The following is a 13,527-nucleotide window of genomic DNA, read 5'->3' on the forward strand; positions in this document are numbered from 1 at the left end:
TGACAACAAGATGTTATAAACGAGCGATATTCATGGCAAAATTCCTGACAGATCGTTTAGCTCATTCAAACGGAGTTTCTCTGACCCCGTCTGTTGCTGCCTTTACTCTGAGCTGCTCAGCGGGGGGAGGAAGCGCTCTGCTGAATGCGCTGTTGTGGGCCTTCAAAATAAAAGCATGCGAGTGGAAGATTTTAAAATTCTTCGCAACGCAACTGAGGTGAAATTATTGGGGGGGGGACGAATGTGACTCTCTTCAATATTGGGGGGGACATGTACCCCCCGTTCCCCCCTCTTCCTACGCCTATGGGTGTATCTGATTGGTTAATTGATCAAAGTTATTTAATAATGTTAAAATATTGGTTCCTGGTTTATAATGATTAAATAAAGTGATTATTAATTAGTAATGTACTGTTTTAGTTGATTGTGTTTGATTACAAGGATTTACTCCCTTCTTGCGGTGAAATCAACAAAAACCCAAATAATGACTTTTATTGGATTTTCTGCCTTTATTATATGCCTTTAGTATATTAATAACAATTAAAGAGTTTCGATGGATTCGATCCAGAATCAGAATACGGGTTTATTTAGTCTGAACAGAAACATCCTGTTAATACAAAAATATTTGAGGCACTTTAGTCAAACCTTTGAGTCAAAAGAAACAAGTTAAAAAGATATTCAGACAGTAATTAAAGCAAATAGTTATATTTAATTGATAAAAACGCTGCTAGATGTGCGTGTATTTTATAATTTGTCAAACCACAGCATTTCCTGTTTACGATGTTTTGTTTTGAAGGAACTTGCAGGAAAGAAGCGTATTTAAAATTCTTCCAGCTTTATTATTAGCTACCACTTGCAGCCACCAGAGGGCATAAACCCGCCGCTCTATTATAGCCATASACAGGCTGTAGTGCAGTAGTTATCTCGTTTCCAGCTTGACAGCAGCGATTTAAGTGGGTCCCCGTTAGATACATTAACACAGATGTTTATCCTGGGCTCATTTCAATGTTTTCTTTGTGCGTGTGAATTAGAAGCATCTCCTCAGAGTTGAAGACAGCACCGCCGAGACTCAGAGCGAAGGCCAACCGATTTGCATGTTTTTAGATGTGACGTTGATTTTCACTTGTGCTTCCAGTTTTACACACAAACTCTAATGTAATCTTTAATGTAAAGATTACATTAAATTTATTAATGTAATCTTTACATTTTAGAATGTAGTTGCGGGCTGCTACCACTGGATGGCAGTAGATGGAGAAAGATCAGGGGCAAACGACATTTAAAATAAAAATATTGGTTTATCACATCAACATAACATTTCAAAAATGTTTTTATTAATCATATTATATATAAATTATTTAGTTAGATTGTTTCTCTAAAAATTCAATTTTTTGTTTTTCTGTACCCTAAATCTCATTTATTTTACTTTTGTCATTTTTACTGAAATCAATTTTAAAGTTATGAATTTAGTTGTAAGAATATATATTTCTGTCTATGCACCTGTTTTACACCTTAATGTGTTTATAATTGTATTACTTATTAAAGCTCATGTAATATTCGACATAAGTGTGAACATTTTAGATTTGGAGTAGAGGATTTAATTCKGTTTGTTTAGCTGTAGTCATTTATTAGACAATATGTAGTAAAAATATAATTTGACTGTTTTGAAATCTTTATTGTTCTCCAGAGGTGGTGAAATTATGCAACTGCATGTATTCTTCAAATGGAAGATTATTTATTTTTCATATTTTTGTCTCCCTTCTGATATTTTTAGGTTCTGTCTCAGCTGCTTTAGCTGACAATGGATTTTTAATCATTCTGATATGTTAAATCTATAATTACTTATTGCTTTAATCTTTTTTAAGTCCGTACAAAGCAGTTACTTTACATTTTATGACTTCTGCCCTCTACCATGTCCACTATTAAAAGTTTTAAATATTTATGACTGCTGTAGTTACCCTCTATGTCCACCAGATGGCAAAAATCGGCTTGCTCTGCCTCAAAAGTTGTTTTTTTGTTCGTTTTTGCCATAAACTCTCCGTCTCTCTATTTCCCTCCTGTGGTCACAAGCTGGAATTACACACCAAAATCCTTCAGTCTAGTCTAAGTAATGCTGAATTAGATTAATAATAAAATCATGAGTAATTATTAGTGAACAGAAGGACTGCCGCTCTGTGGAGTTGCTTCTAATTCACACTTACAAAGAAAAGCGGACACAAATATTAACTGCAACTACAAATAAAGCTGCACAATTTGCATTATCTGCATTTCCTTATAATTAAAACACCTGGATTTCCAGCATTTCCTGTTTCCGGAAATGCTGGAAATTCAGAAAACAGGAATAATAATAAATTTATCAGCTTTAAAGTAATTATTTAAAGCTGGTAAAATAATACATTTTACCAGCTTTATTATTTATGTAATTTTAGCCACCAGTCGGCAAAAACCCGCCGTTCAAAATGAGGTTGTAGCGGAGTAGTTAACTAGTTTACAGCCTGACAGCAGCGAGTTAAATGGGTCCCAGTTAGATAAATCAACACAGATATTTATCCTGGGCTCATTTTAATGTTCAATGTTTTCTTTGTGCGTGTGAATTAGAAGCAGCTCCTCAGTTGAAGACAGCACCACGACAATAAAAAATAGAGTGAAATATTTGGAAAACATTAAGTTGTATTGTACTAACTTATTAGATTTCACATATGTTTTAATTTATATAAATATAAATTTGTAAAAGGTACAATTTTCCATAATTAATTTTCTAGAAGAGTACGTGAACGACAGTTTTAAAGCCATTAAAGCGCTGTGTTTTGTGTTAGCCATGTGTTTAGTGGCGTATGCAAACGTTACCTGGGAGCCCGGTGTTACCGGCTGGTTGGATCCTCATCGCTCCGCCTCAAYTTACCCGCCGCTGGCGTACAGAGGTGTATCAAATGAACGCTCCCTGAAGTGATAACGGTGTCCAATCAGCGCCGGGGATGGTGGCTATGTGCGTTGTGTGGTAAACGCTACGAGCAAGGCTAGACAGTCAGTATGGCGGAGGGGAGCAGTGTGAGCGACTCAGAGGGGCTAGAAAAGCATCTAGAGAGCCTACTGAGCCGCTACTCAGGTGACGAATCCGGAGCTGACAGCGAGCTGTTCTGCGCTGATTTCTGCAAGGTAATAGGCCCGTTGTTGAACACGGTACCAGGCTTGTTGTCGAAGATAAGAGCCTTAATGTTAGCCGAATCCCCTCCCCCAGAACTGCATTAGCAACGGAGCTTTTTAGCACGTAGCTGCTACGACGTTAGGTCTTTACAAACCTTTAAAAACCGGATTAAACATGTTTTAAACTATGTGCCCAGTATTCCAAACGTATACCAAGGAGATACAATGAAAATAGCTAAATCTGTATGGCGGTTAGAACGTGACATTAATGGCTTTCTGTTCAGCTAACAAGGCTATTGGTTGAAGCTAACTGTTTAGCTAACTCAAAATGTACCATCAAGTTTGTTGCCCGTTATTTTCAGTGATGAACCAACTGCCTTATGTGTAGCAACTAACAGCCATTAAATACGTTTATATCAAGATTACTATCTTTAATTCTTAATTGCATTTTAMTCACACATTTAGTCATGCTGATTAGCCTCGACGTTTAGCTTCATAAACAAGTTCATTTGCAGTGGTTTAAAACGTATTTATACATTATTAGGTGCTCTCCAAACCTGGAACTTGCTTAATGTCACTGCATTATTTACGTAAAATAAATGAAGCAGTTATTCTACAATGTTGAATAATTTAATAGTGCTACTATTTTGGCCACTTATGTAGTAAATACCTCAGAATAATCTGATGGTATCTACTGTGTAGAAGAAACCTGCTGGTTTCTTTTTAAGTTATTAGGTTTTGTGGATAGATAAAGATATGCTTTTAAAAGGGAACTGGCTCTACACGGTAAATGAACCATTGTGGCCTTTTTATTTTCAATTTTGTAACGATGGTATTGGGGCTGTACGATATTAGAAAATCTTGCTTGGTCTGTGACCTTTRGCATTTTGAGTAAGGTCATTCACGTCCAGCGATCATCTGCAGCAGTGAGAGACTTATCAACTCTCTAAATATTACATGAGCATGAAAAGTGCAAATGTAAAACTTTCAATAGCTTATCCAATAATCATGGCATTCCAAACAATCCTTTGTGATATAAATATTGCACACACAACAACATATAGCGCTGACTTTCAACACAAATTTAAGCTTAATTTCTGACACAAACATCGAACTGTTCTTGTGCATTTTGTTTTTGACTCGTCTCTGCTGACTCTGCAGGTGGTGGAGGAGTCTGCCTCTCACTGGCGTGTCCCGCTGCCTCGCCTCAGGATCCTCCAAGTGGCTCTGCGGCACTTTTCTCGAGCCTCGGCCTTCTTCCTAACAAGCTGTGATCATGTAGGCCACACTATCAGTAGTCTGGCGCTGTGAGTATATGAATCTCTCCCATGTGTTTGGTTTTTATTGAATAATAACTTTTAACTTTTGGATTTCAAGCAGCATCCCGGACAACAAGATTCAAACAGACTGCTGAAGCAAATGAAAAAACCATAATTGAACAAAGGCTTTTTTATTCTTGTGTTTCTAAATAAAGAAGCCAAAGAATCCAGAATGTCAGATATGAGATTTAGCTAGAAATAAACCGAAACAGGCCTCAGGTCTATCATGAGCACTTCACGGGGAGAAGAATCGGTTCTTTTAAGAATAATATTTGTTGATTCTCTGTGTCACTTACAAAGTTATTGTTAAATTACATGAAAAATATAATTTAATACATTTAAAGAAGCGGTTGGTAGCTTTCTGTTTTTCATAAATTTGCAAAGCACTCAATCTATTTTCACATTATCATATTGTGGTATTTTGTGTGTGTGTGTGTGCCACTCGCCCTTTCCTCAGGCTGCAGAAGTTGTATAGTGATTAATAAATATTTGCTCTTATTTCTTTCCATAGGAGTGTGTTTGAGTTGCTGCTGTTCTTTGACCAGAAGGATTTCAATGAGGAGCCGCTAAAACATTTCACTGCTACATTCCAGGTAAGTTGATGCGTTTTATTGTGAAAAATGTTTTTGTTTTCTTGCAAATTTATGACTGTTTGACATCWGACAATTTACAATTTCTTTGTCATAAATATGTTAAATTGATCTCAAAATTTCAGCGCTTTTGGTGGAAATTTACGTCACCATAGTTGTATTATTAGTTTTTGTCCAGTAATGTTTCCTAGGTTACTTTGAAGAAGAGCTCTTCAGCATGTTGTCGTCTTTTTCTTCCAGGAGTGTTATTCAGTCTTAGCGAAGTATGAAAATGTTTTCCTACTTCAAGTGGAGCGCCTCCTCCAGCAGGGCGGACCGTGGACCAGCCCCGCCTTACAGGCCATCCTCGGTGAATCCAGTTTACCTCAGATTGAAGGTAAATAACAGAGACTTCCACTTTATGCAGTTTTATTGTTAAATGCGCCTGAAAATTAACTTCCTGTCTATCCCCTCAGTGGATCGTTACATTAGCTCCGAGCCGCCGGTGTTCCTCGACCTCCGCGTTCGGTACCTTTCATCCCGCGGTCGCCATGGCGACGCTGCAGCTCTGGCTAAATGCTGCACTCGGTTTCCCGCTGCAGGACAGCCGCTGTTCTTCCTCCAGGTCTACCTCTCATGGCTTCTCAGAACAACGCAGCACGACCTCCTGCACCGAGAGGTGGGTGGAGCTTAATCCGAACCTGCCTTTACGCCGGCCGGTCTGTTGTCTAGTTGCTCAGCATCCTCCATCGTTTTTAGATGGCTGACATTAACGGCAAAGATGCTCTACACATCATCTGCAACCTGGAGTGTGAGGAGACGGATGAGATGCTTTTRGCTCTCAGCACTGCCTTCCTGTCTCAACAGCTCCAGAGAGGAGACATGTACTATCTATGGTAGATAAATGGAGGTTAATATGTGGAGTTGGTCACCATGGAGCTGTTCTGAGACTCTTTGTCTGTTTGTAGCGAGCTCGTCCTGGTGTGGACCAGTCTCCATAGACGGTTAAAGACGTCCAAGCAGACTCTGTTGGAGGCGTGTCGTCGACTGATGCTGTGCGCCACAAACGTCAAATCAATCTTTCCCTTCATCAGAGCTGTGCTGCAGGAGGTAAGAAAGGTTTCATTAGAGGCGATAGGAACTTCTGTCATAAACTGACTCTTTTCATTTCTGCCTATCCAGGTCGGTGAAGACGGAGTGCAGTTCTGTGTGGAGCTCTGTGCCGACGCTCTGAGATCCTGTCTTCCATGCGACGTCCTCACAAAGACGCTCATTTATAAAACCATCGCCGGGCTGCTGCACAGCGATCTAGACGTGTGCCGGGCGTGTGCTCTGCTCGTCTTCTTCCTGGAGCGCACCGTCGAGTCCTACAAGACGGTGTACCTGCTCTATATGCACCCCGACCAGGAGTACCACATGGACGACAGCCCGATAGGGAATAATGTTCGCTTTGAGACCCTACAGGTATAGTGGWTTTAGGATGGTCCTCTAGAGTCAGTTCTTCCYTGCGGCATCGCATCTTCTCTTGCAGAATCTATAATAAGAAAGGTTAACTCTTAATCTCTAATGCTAATTTTAGAAAACAGTGAATTAAGAGTTTGAAGAGTTGATAGATTTTCTGCAGACTGTGTGTAATAACTTTAGACACCATTACAAATGTAACTTGTTTATTTTCTRCTTTTTTATTTTGCAGGTCTTGAAGAAGGACTTGTGTTTTGACCCGGAGTTCTGGAACCTCATTGCTTTGCGGACCAACTGTTTGAAGCTGATGAGCGAGAAGGTGGTCAGTGCTGCGCTGGAAGAAATCATGGAAGACAAATGGATCTCCAAGTATTGCACCAGGGGTTCTGCCCTCCGCTCAGTTTGTCAAAGAGGACCTGCTGCTAAAAAACGACATCATAAGGAAGACAGATTTTGTAAAACAGATTCAAACACTGCAACCAAAAGATTTAAGAAGGACTCTGAGAAAATGCGCGTGAATAGTCATTCTCTAAGAAGAAGAGGCAACCAGGGTTCGCAAGCTTTGAGAGAATCTTCTTCTGCACCTTTGAGGCGCTCGTTTTGGCAGCTCGACAGAATACACGGCAGTTTGACACTGAGGTATGACGAACATCGACGCACTACAAGGCTTTCTGAGAGAAATCTGCCGAAACGAAAGATCAAGAAGCCCAAGTGGCTCCTGGACGACTCGGGAACGCTGGAGAACGTTCCGCTGAAGATGAAAAGGAACGGACTGAAGCCACAAAAGCTCCTGCGATCTTGTGTGATGAAAAGATCCCAAACCGGTTCAATGAAAAACGCCAAACTCAAACCCCAAGTACACAGTTGCCTGAAGCCGAAGGAGAACAAGTACCAGAATGGGTTGTCTATGGATCCTGTGAAAGCRGCAAACCCTCCCCAAATCATCCTAGAGCTGTCTCTTCCAGACAATGAATTGATGGATACATTCAGTGACGATTCTTGCAACCGTCCCAAAAGGTTCTCTCAAATGCTTCTTTATAAATCAACAGTGAAATATCCCGATACTTCACCCCCACCGAAGACTGGGCACGGCAAAGAGGTGATTCTGAGATCACGGGATGCCACCATGTTTGTACAGATGCTGCACTGCTACGCACGGCGGCAAAAAGGAAAAGGTAGCAGCTCGAACGTTCACGGCTCTGTGTCGACAATCACACGCTCATCGGCGCAAGGAAGCCCGTCGAAGGATTCAGAATCATGCGAGAGGCCCGGCTCTAGGCCTAAAAGTATCACACCAGAAAAGGTCAAAGAGAGGGGGTTGCATRTTTCAGAAAAGCTTCCCAAAGCTCAAAGCACAAAAGAAGCCCTCGATTCMTCTGGAATCCCTCAAGCTGAAACGGRAAAGGACTTTCAAAACGATCCATCCGAAAGTTCTCCTGCTGTGATGGAAGGAACCACTGCRTCGCCGACTTCTGCAGCAGCACAAGTGGCAGAAACCGCAAAAGGTCAAGACTTCCCACGAGCCGAGTCCGTCGCCTCAGGTGGAGAGGCATTTGAGGTGTCGGCTGTTGAAATGAAAGTCACCATCGCCTCACAAGCCTCAGTTTTAGCCAAAGTCTCCAAGTCTCCAACAAAAGATGTAGACCAAGTTTCACCATTCTCAAAGGTGGTGAAGAATAAGAAGAAATCTACAGATGTAGTTCAGTTGGATTTGATTAACAGTGACTCGGATAATGATTTTCTTTCACGATCTGAAGATGTTGCACTCAACAGCGTAGAACAGGAAATCAAGCCCTTGTCGTCTCAGGAAGACGGCAGCAAGAACTCCATAGCAGGCAGCTTCACTCCCAACATGGCTGCTGCAGAGGTGTTGAGGAAAAGTCCAAAAGGAAAGGCACCTCATAGAAATGACAAAAGCCCTGTTAAAAATATCAGTTTAGYTCCTTCTTGTAGTTCCGATAAGTCTATATGGACGTTGCCAACAGAGCTGGTCACTGAATTTYCACCTGAGCAGCTTACAGATCAAGATCAAGGCCACTCTAAAGGTCTGGCAAGTAAAGGCAAGCCTAAGCATTCTCAGAAAACAGAAACTACCTCTAACAACGCTGTGCGGGAACAGGAGATGGCTGTAGTTGATGTGCAAGTTAAGAAAGAAAATTCAAAAGCTCTGGATACTCGCTCAGAAACGTCTGAGAACAGTGAGCTTATGGAAACTGCTCCAGAAACGGAGGAATCCAAGCTGGAGCATTTCTGCACCTACTGCAGCAAGTTCTTCATGGGGGCTCGGGTTGTAGAGCACGCAATGTTCCACTTCCGGAAAGACGAGTGCACTTTCTGCAGAACGATCTTCAAAGACGACCTGTTGGCCATGATGCACCTCTCTGACCATATAGAGAAAATGAAGAGGTTGAAAACTGAAGAAACCAGCGTTGCTATGCCAAAAACCTCAGCCAAAGCGAAGACGACAAACGTGCCTTCTGGACACAAAGAGAGACCCAAGAACTCTGCATCCGAACCCAGAACTTTAAGATCTAATCAAAACCAAACGGGTGTAACATCTTCACATGACAAGCAAGCATCCAAGCCTGTCATTGGAGAAACTACAGTCCACAGGGTAAATGGGCATATTTCCAAAAAAGAATCTAAGAGATTGAAGAAAGACTCTGATTTCAAGCAGGAACCTGTACAGCAACTGAGTTTTGATAAAGGAAATCATCACMGAGTGTGTGATTCAAGGTTGCAAGAAAATAAGCTAATTAAATCTGAAAATCCAGTATCGGGTCAGACCAATAAGGAGCTGAAGTCTTCAGACGATGGCAAGAAAAGGAGAGAATCTTTCCAACTTCAAGAAACGTACTCTAATCCAACTGTTGATGTTGACGAGGAAGAGGATTTGGTTTCCTGTCCTGCAAAAAGATGCTCGTGGTTTACAAACCTCTCAAAGAATCGAGTTGGCCTGCTGTACCATGCTCTGGACAAACACTATGGCGACATCAAGCCTTTAGAGCTGGCATTCCGCGTTGCAAAGAGCAAATGCAGCATCTGCATGAGGGTGATGTGGAGCTTCGAACACTTCCAGCACCATATCGAGAGACACCGACTTGTCCCGAGGCACCCCTGCCTCCACCGGGGCTGTAAGGCCAGGTTCAAAAGCGGAATGGAAATGCGACGGCACACCAGGAAGCACAGCCCACTGCAGGCGATGTGCTGTCGCCCTGGATGCTCCCAGCTTTTCATTTGTCTCTGGGCACTGAATCTTCACGAAAGAGAACACTATGCTTCCAAGTCAACTGAGTCAGACTCGAATGCCAATGCACAACGAGGCGAAAGATTGTCTAAAACACATGATGGAAAGAAAACTCAAAGCTCAGACGACCCCGTCAGGTTCACTTCCCTTAAGTTAAACGAACAAACAAACAACTCTTTAAGAAGACACATTAAAGTTCCTCTTACTGTCAGCACAGCAGCTCAACAACACAAGTTCAAAGTTGGAAACAAAAGCATTGATTCTGAAAAAGACACCTCTCCTCAACCCATGTCCATAAATCTTCGATTGAGGCAMACATTAAGTAAAGGCCAAGTGACAACCCAAGCTCCCAAAAGTCATAAAGTCGTCTCATCATCATTGCTAAAACACAAAGCTAAAGTAAAGAATAGGTTAAAGTTAAAAAATGCCAGAATAGCCACTCGAGGTCTTAAGAAAAGAAGATGTCCTCCAAGATTGAGCAAAACTGCCGCCGGTCAGAAGATACTCGCTCAAGACGCGAAAGAGAACAGTGAACTCGATCAAGAGGACGTGATGACAGAAATGATAGCGAGTGATTCAGAGATCAAGCAGACATCCAGCAGTAAATTTCAGTCCAACAGTTTAAAACAGTCTGGCCTCACCAGACAGAAGTCAACAGATGGCAGAAAGAAACTTCGAAAAGTCAAGAATTACTGCGCGTCTTCAGATTCCAGCAAGTTGAAGAAAACCAAGTATGGAAGAATTGAAGTGACTAAAAAGGCTGGCAAGATACATCAAGAGCTAAACTCTGCTTCGAGAGCATCTGCGGAGTCCGAACCGATTAAAGTCAAAGCACTGGTTGAAATTTCTGCTGATGAGAAGACGAATAACCAGGACTCACTTCAGGAGGAGTCCAATAGCGCCATTCCAGCAGAAGGCGCTGAGAAGACGTCAGGTTTTAGGAAAGTAGAAGGCATCAACRGTGCTGCTTCAAGCTCTGGCAAGCCACTGAAGAAAGGTGAAACGTTGAAGAAAAGGCTCAGTCAGAAAGGCAAAAACCAAACCTTGCAAAATCTCCCCAAATCCCCAATGGAGGCCAAAGAGCAGGACAAACGGGTGAAGGCTAAAGGAGCAGAGGGAATATTAAAGGGGTTGAAAAAGCTAATAAAGAGCACTCTTGTTGAGAAAGAAAAGAGGAAGGAAGCGCCTGAAAATGTAGCTCTAGATGCATCCCCTCCATCAATTCCTACTGATGTTTTGACTGCTTGTCCATCTAAAGTCCCTGAGAAAAATGAGCAGAGTATTTATCAAAAGGAAAAACGAAAGAAATCAAAAATTACAGATAAGTCTGAAACCAGTAGAGCAACCAAGAGGCGTAAAGAGATTAATAAAGACAAGACACGAAAGCTCGCCAAGAAAAAATGTAAAGAGGGCATTCATCCAGGAGCTGCCAGAGGAAATCCTCCAACACAACCTTCTCCGTCTAACGTTAATTCCGCTGGCTGCTCTCCAACGCTCGAAGACAAAGAATTTAGCGAGGGAGTCGTTTCCACGCCATGTAAGAAAACCCTCGCGGCATACGGCAAGAAGCCGTACCTGCGCCTGCCGCCCACTGCGTACCTGGACGAAAAGTACACCGCTATGCCGAAGCGGAGGAAGGAGTCGCCGCTCTTCCAGTCTAGCGTCATCCTCCAGTCGCCCTGCCTGAAAGTGGCCCTGCAGAGGCACCGGTGCGCCAAGTGCTTCTCCACTTTCAACTGCGCCGAGGAGCTGCAGAGTCACAGCCAGCAGCAGAAGTGCTCCAACCTGTTTGGGTTTGACTCTGACGATGAGGGTGAGTTAAGTCATCTGCGGTCTCCCCCCCATCCCCCTCGGTATTCGAAGGGGTTAGGGAGCTGAATATTCAAGACACCCTCTGAAAACTCTTTCATTACTGGATATTTTAATAGTTCAAACAAATGTACCTTGATATGAATTAGTACGCACGTTAGAAGCCATCTTAGCTCTGGCACAGAAGCTAACGTCCGCAGTCTTTCTTATCTCCACTCTTGGGGTTTCAGGCAAAATAAATATTCCTCCTGAATTATCTGCTTTGCAACTATGCAACATGGCCTAAAAATATGTCTTTAGGCCACTTCTATTAATTTATAAAATTGATTTTATTTGTGTTCTGTGGTTTCAGGTAACGGCTGAGCCCGTGCTACAAGGACAGCTAAGCTTTTGGATGCTAGCCGAGCTAGCACCAAACTGCAAGGAACCAGAGGACTGTGATCGTACCTCAGCAAGTCGGCGCTCCCAAGACGCAGACCCAGAAATTAACAGGAACAGACATTGGGACGCTTCAGTGGAGCGAACATAAAGCCCTAAAGAAACTTCTGAGCTGAAAGGGACAGTACTGAAGTGCCTCCTCTGGAACCGCTGTGCTACGTTACCTCCATACGGAGACTAAACCACACAAAACAATGCATAAAAACAAGGCTACAAATGTTTCCATTAGTAAGCCATACAGTGACATTGGTCCCTTTTTGCACTGTCCTCATAAGGATGAGTTGATTTGTCCTCGTATTGAAAGAGGTTTGGAATTGAAAATTAAATTTTTATCATCTTGGGGTCCTAATTTAGACAGAGTCTAAACTACAAAGTCGTAAGGTAGTTGTGTGAGTCTTCAGTAAGAGTTTTTTTTAATTAGATATAACTCTTGTTTAAATACTAATTGTATTTCCTATTGAGAAAAGGATCCCTATGGGGCTCGTTCAGCTCCGCACTGCTTCTCCTTGCAGCAACCAACCAGTAGAGGGCAGTGTGCTCCAACTTTGACCTAGTCATCAAGGTAACTTCCCGTTTTTTCCTGTTCAGAGAAGATTAAAGGATACACATTGCTATATTGTCACCCAAATGCTTTCTGACACGCTGAAGCTGCTCACTTTATTTACCACTGTGTTGACTCAAGAAATGGCTCCATTTTTAATAGCTCATAGGAAAGCTGTGTGTAAGTTAACAATTATGAACCAGAAAATGTGCCAGTGACCTACTAATTTATCATGATTATTTTTGTTTTAAATGACCATCATTATTCACATTTGGGTGTTTTCTTTCCGGCTCTTTTTACTTTTCGTCATGTTTCGATTGACCACGGTGACGACTTCCCGTCGGTGATATTTTCTCCTTCAGGATCGCTTCATCAAAGTGTTACTGTGAGGCCGCACGTGTCTTTTCATGAGCAGCGACAGGTTTTATTTATTTGCTTTCTTTTATAGGTATATAAATGTATATCTTTTGTAAATATATGAAGAGTTTCAATGGCTTATTATATAAATGCTGGAGCCAGGTTTATATTTTGTTCTTGAGGGGGGGAGGGAAAATTAAAATGTTTCAAATTGCCTTACAGGGTTTCATTCATATTTTTTAAGTTCTGTGCAGACATGCAGAAAAATGTGAGAAATTTAATATTTTAGATACGTTATTATTTCATTAGGTGTTATTTCAGATGAGAGGGAGCGCCAGACAAACGGACMAAAATGAAATTGAATCTCCCTTCTTTTCCGTTACTTCTTATATTCTTCGTCAACATGACAACCCGAGACTTTAGACCAGGAAGGAACTTGAGTCCAAATTAGGAATTAGGTTGTTTCCCCCAGGTGTTCCAGTGAACAGTCACTGAGTAGGAATGTTTCATATGCGGTTGGAAAGCCTATTTCCTCTTAAATGGTCCCACACTTCTAAGGAGCTAATAAAAATAAGCTGAAACTTTTGGTGGAGGCAGTGTGATGATGTGGGCTGGCTTGTCTTTCACTGGAAAAACAGTTTGTCGTTG

The 13,527-nt window shown here is 41.9% G+C and overlaps 1 protein-coding gene across 1 annotated transcript; it reads left to right on the top strand.

Moving 5' to 3' along the window:
* The first annotated feature begins 2,925 nt into the window (after positions 1-2,925).
* LOC103476848 (uncharacterized) lies at positions 2,926-13,098 on the top strand. The gene is made up of 10 exons (XM_008429521.2): positions 2,926-3,150; positions 4,300-4,445; positions 4,969-5,050; positions 5,288-5,423; positions 5,503-5,705; positions 5,786-5,922; positions 5,995-6,136; positions 6,209-6,490; positions 6,720-11,547; positions 11,896-13,098. Exons 1-10 carry the CDS (start codon positions 3,025-3,027, stop codon positions 11,904-11,906), a joined length of 6,093 nt encoding a protein of 2,030 aa, XP_008427743.1. The 5' UTR covers positions 2,926-3,024; the 3' UTR covers positions 11,907-13,098.
* Positions 13,099-13,527: the final 429 nt, after the last annotated feature.

Source organism: Poecilia reticulata, linkage group LG2 (assembly GCF_000633615.1).
Source record: "Poecilia reticulata strain Guanapo linkage group LG2, Guppy_female_1.0+MT, whole genome shotgun sequence".
Lineage (NCBI taxonomy): Eukaryota > Metazoa > Chordata > Actinopteri > Cyprinodontiformes > Poeciliidae > Poecilia > Poecilia reticulata.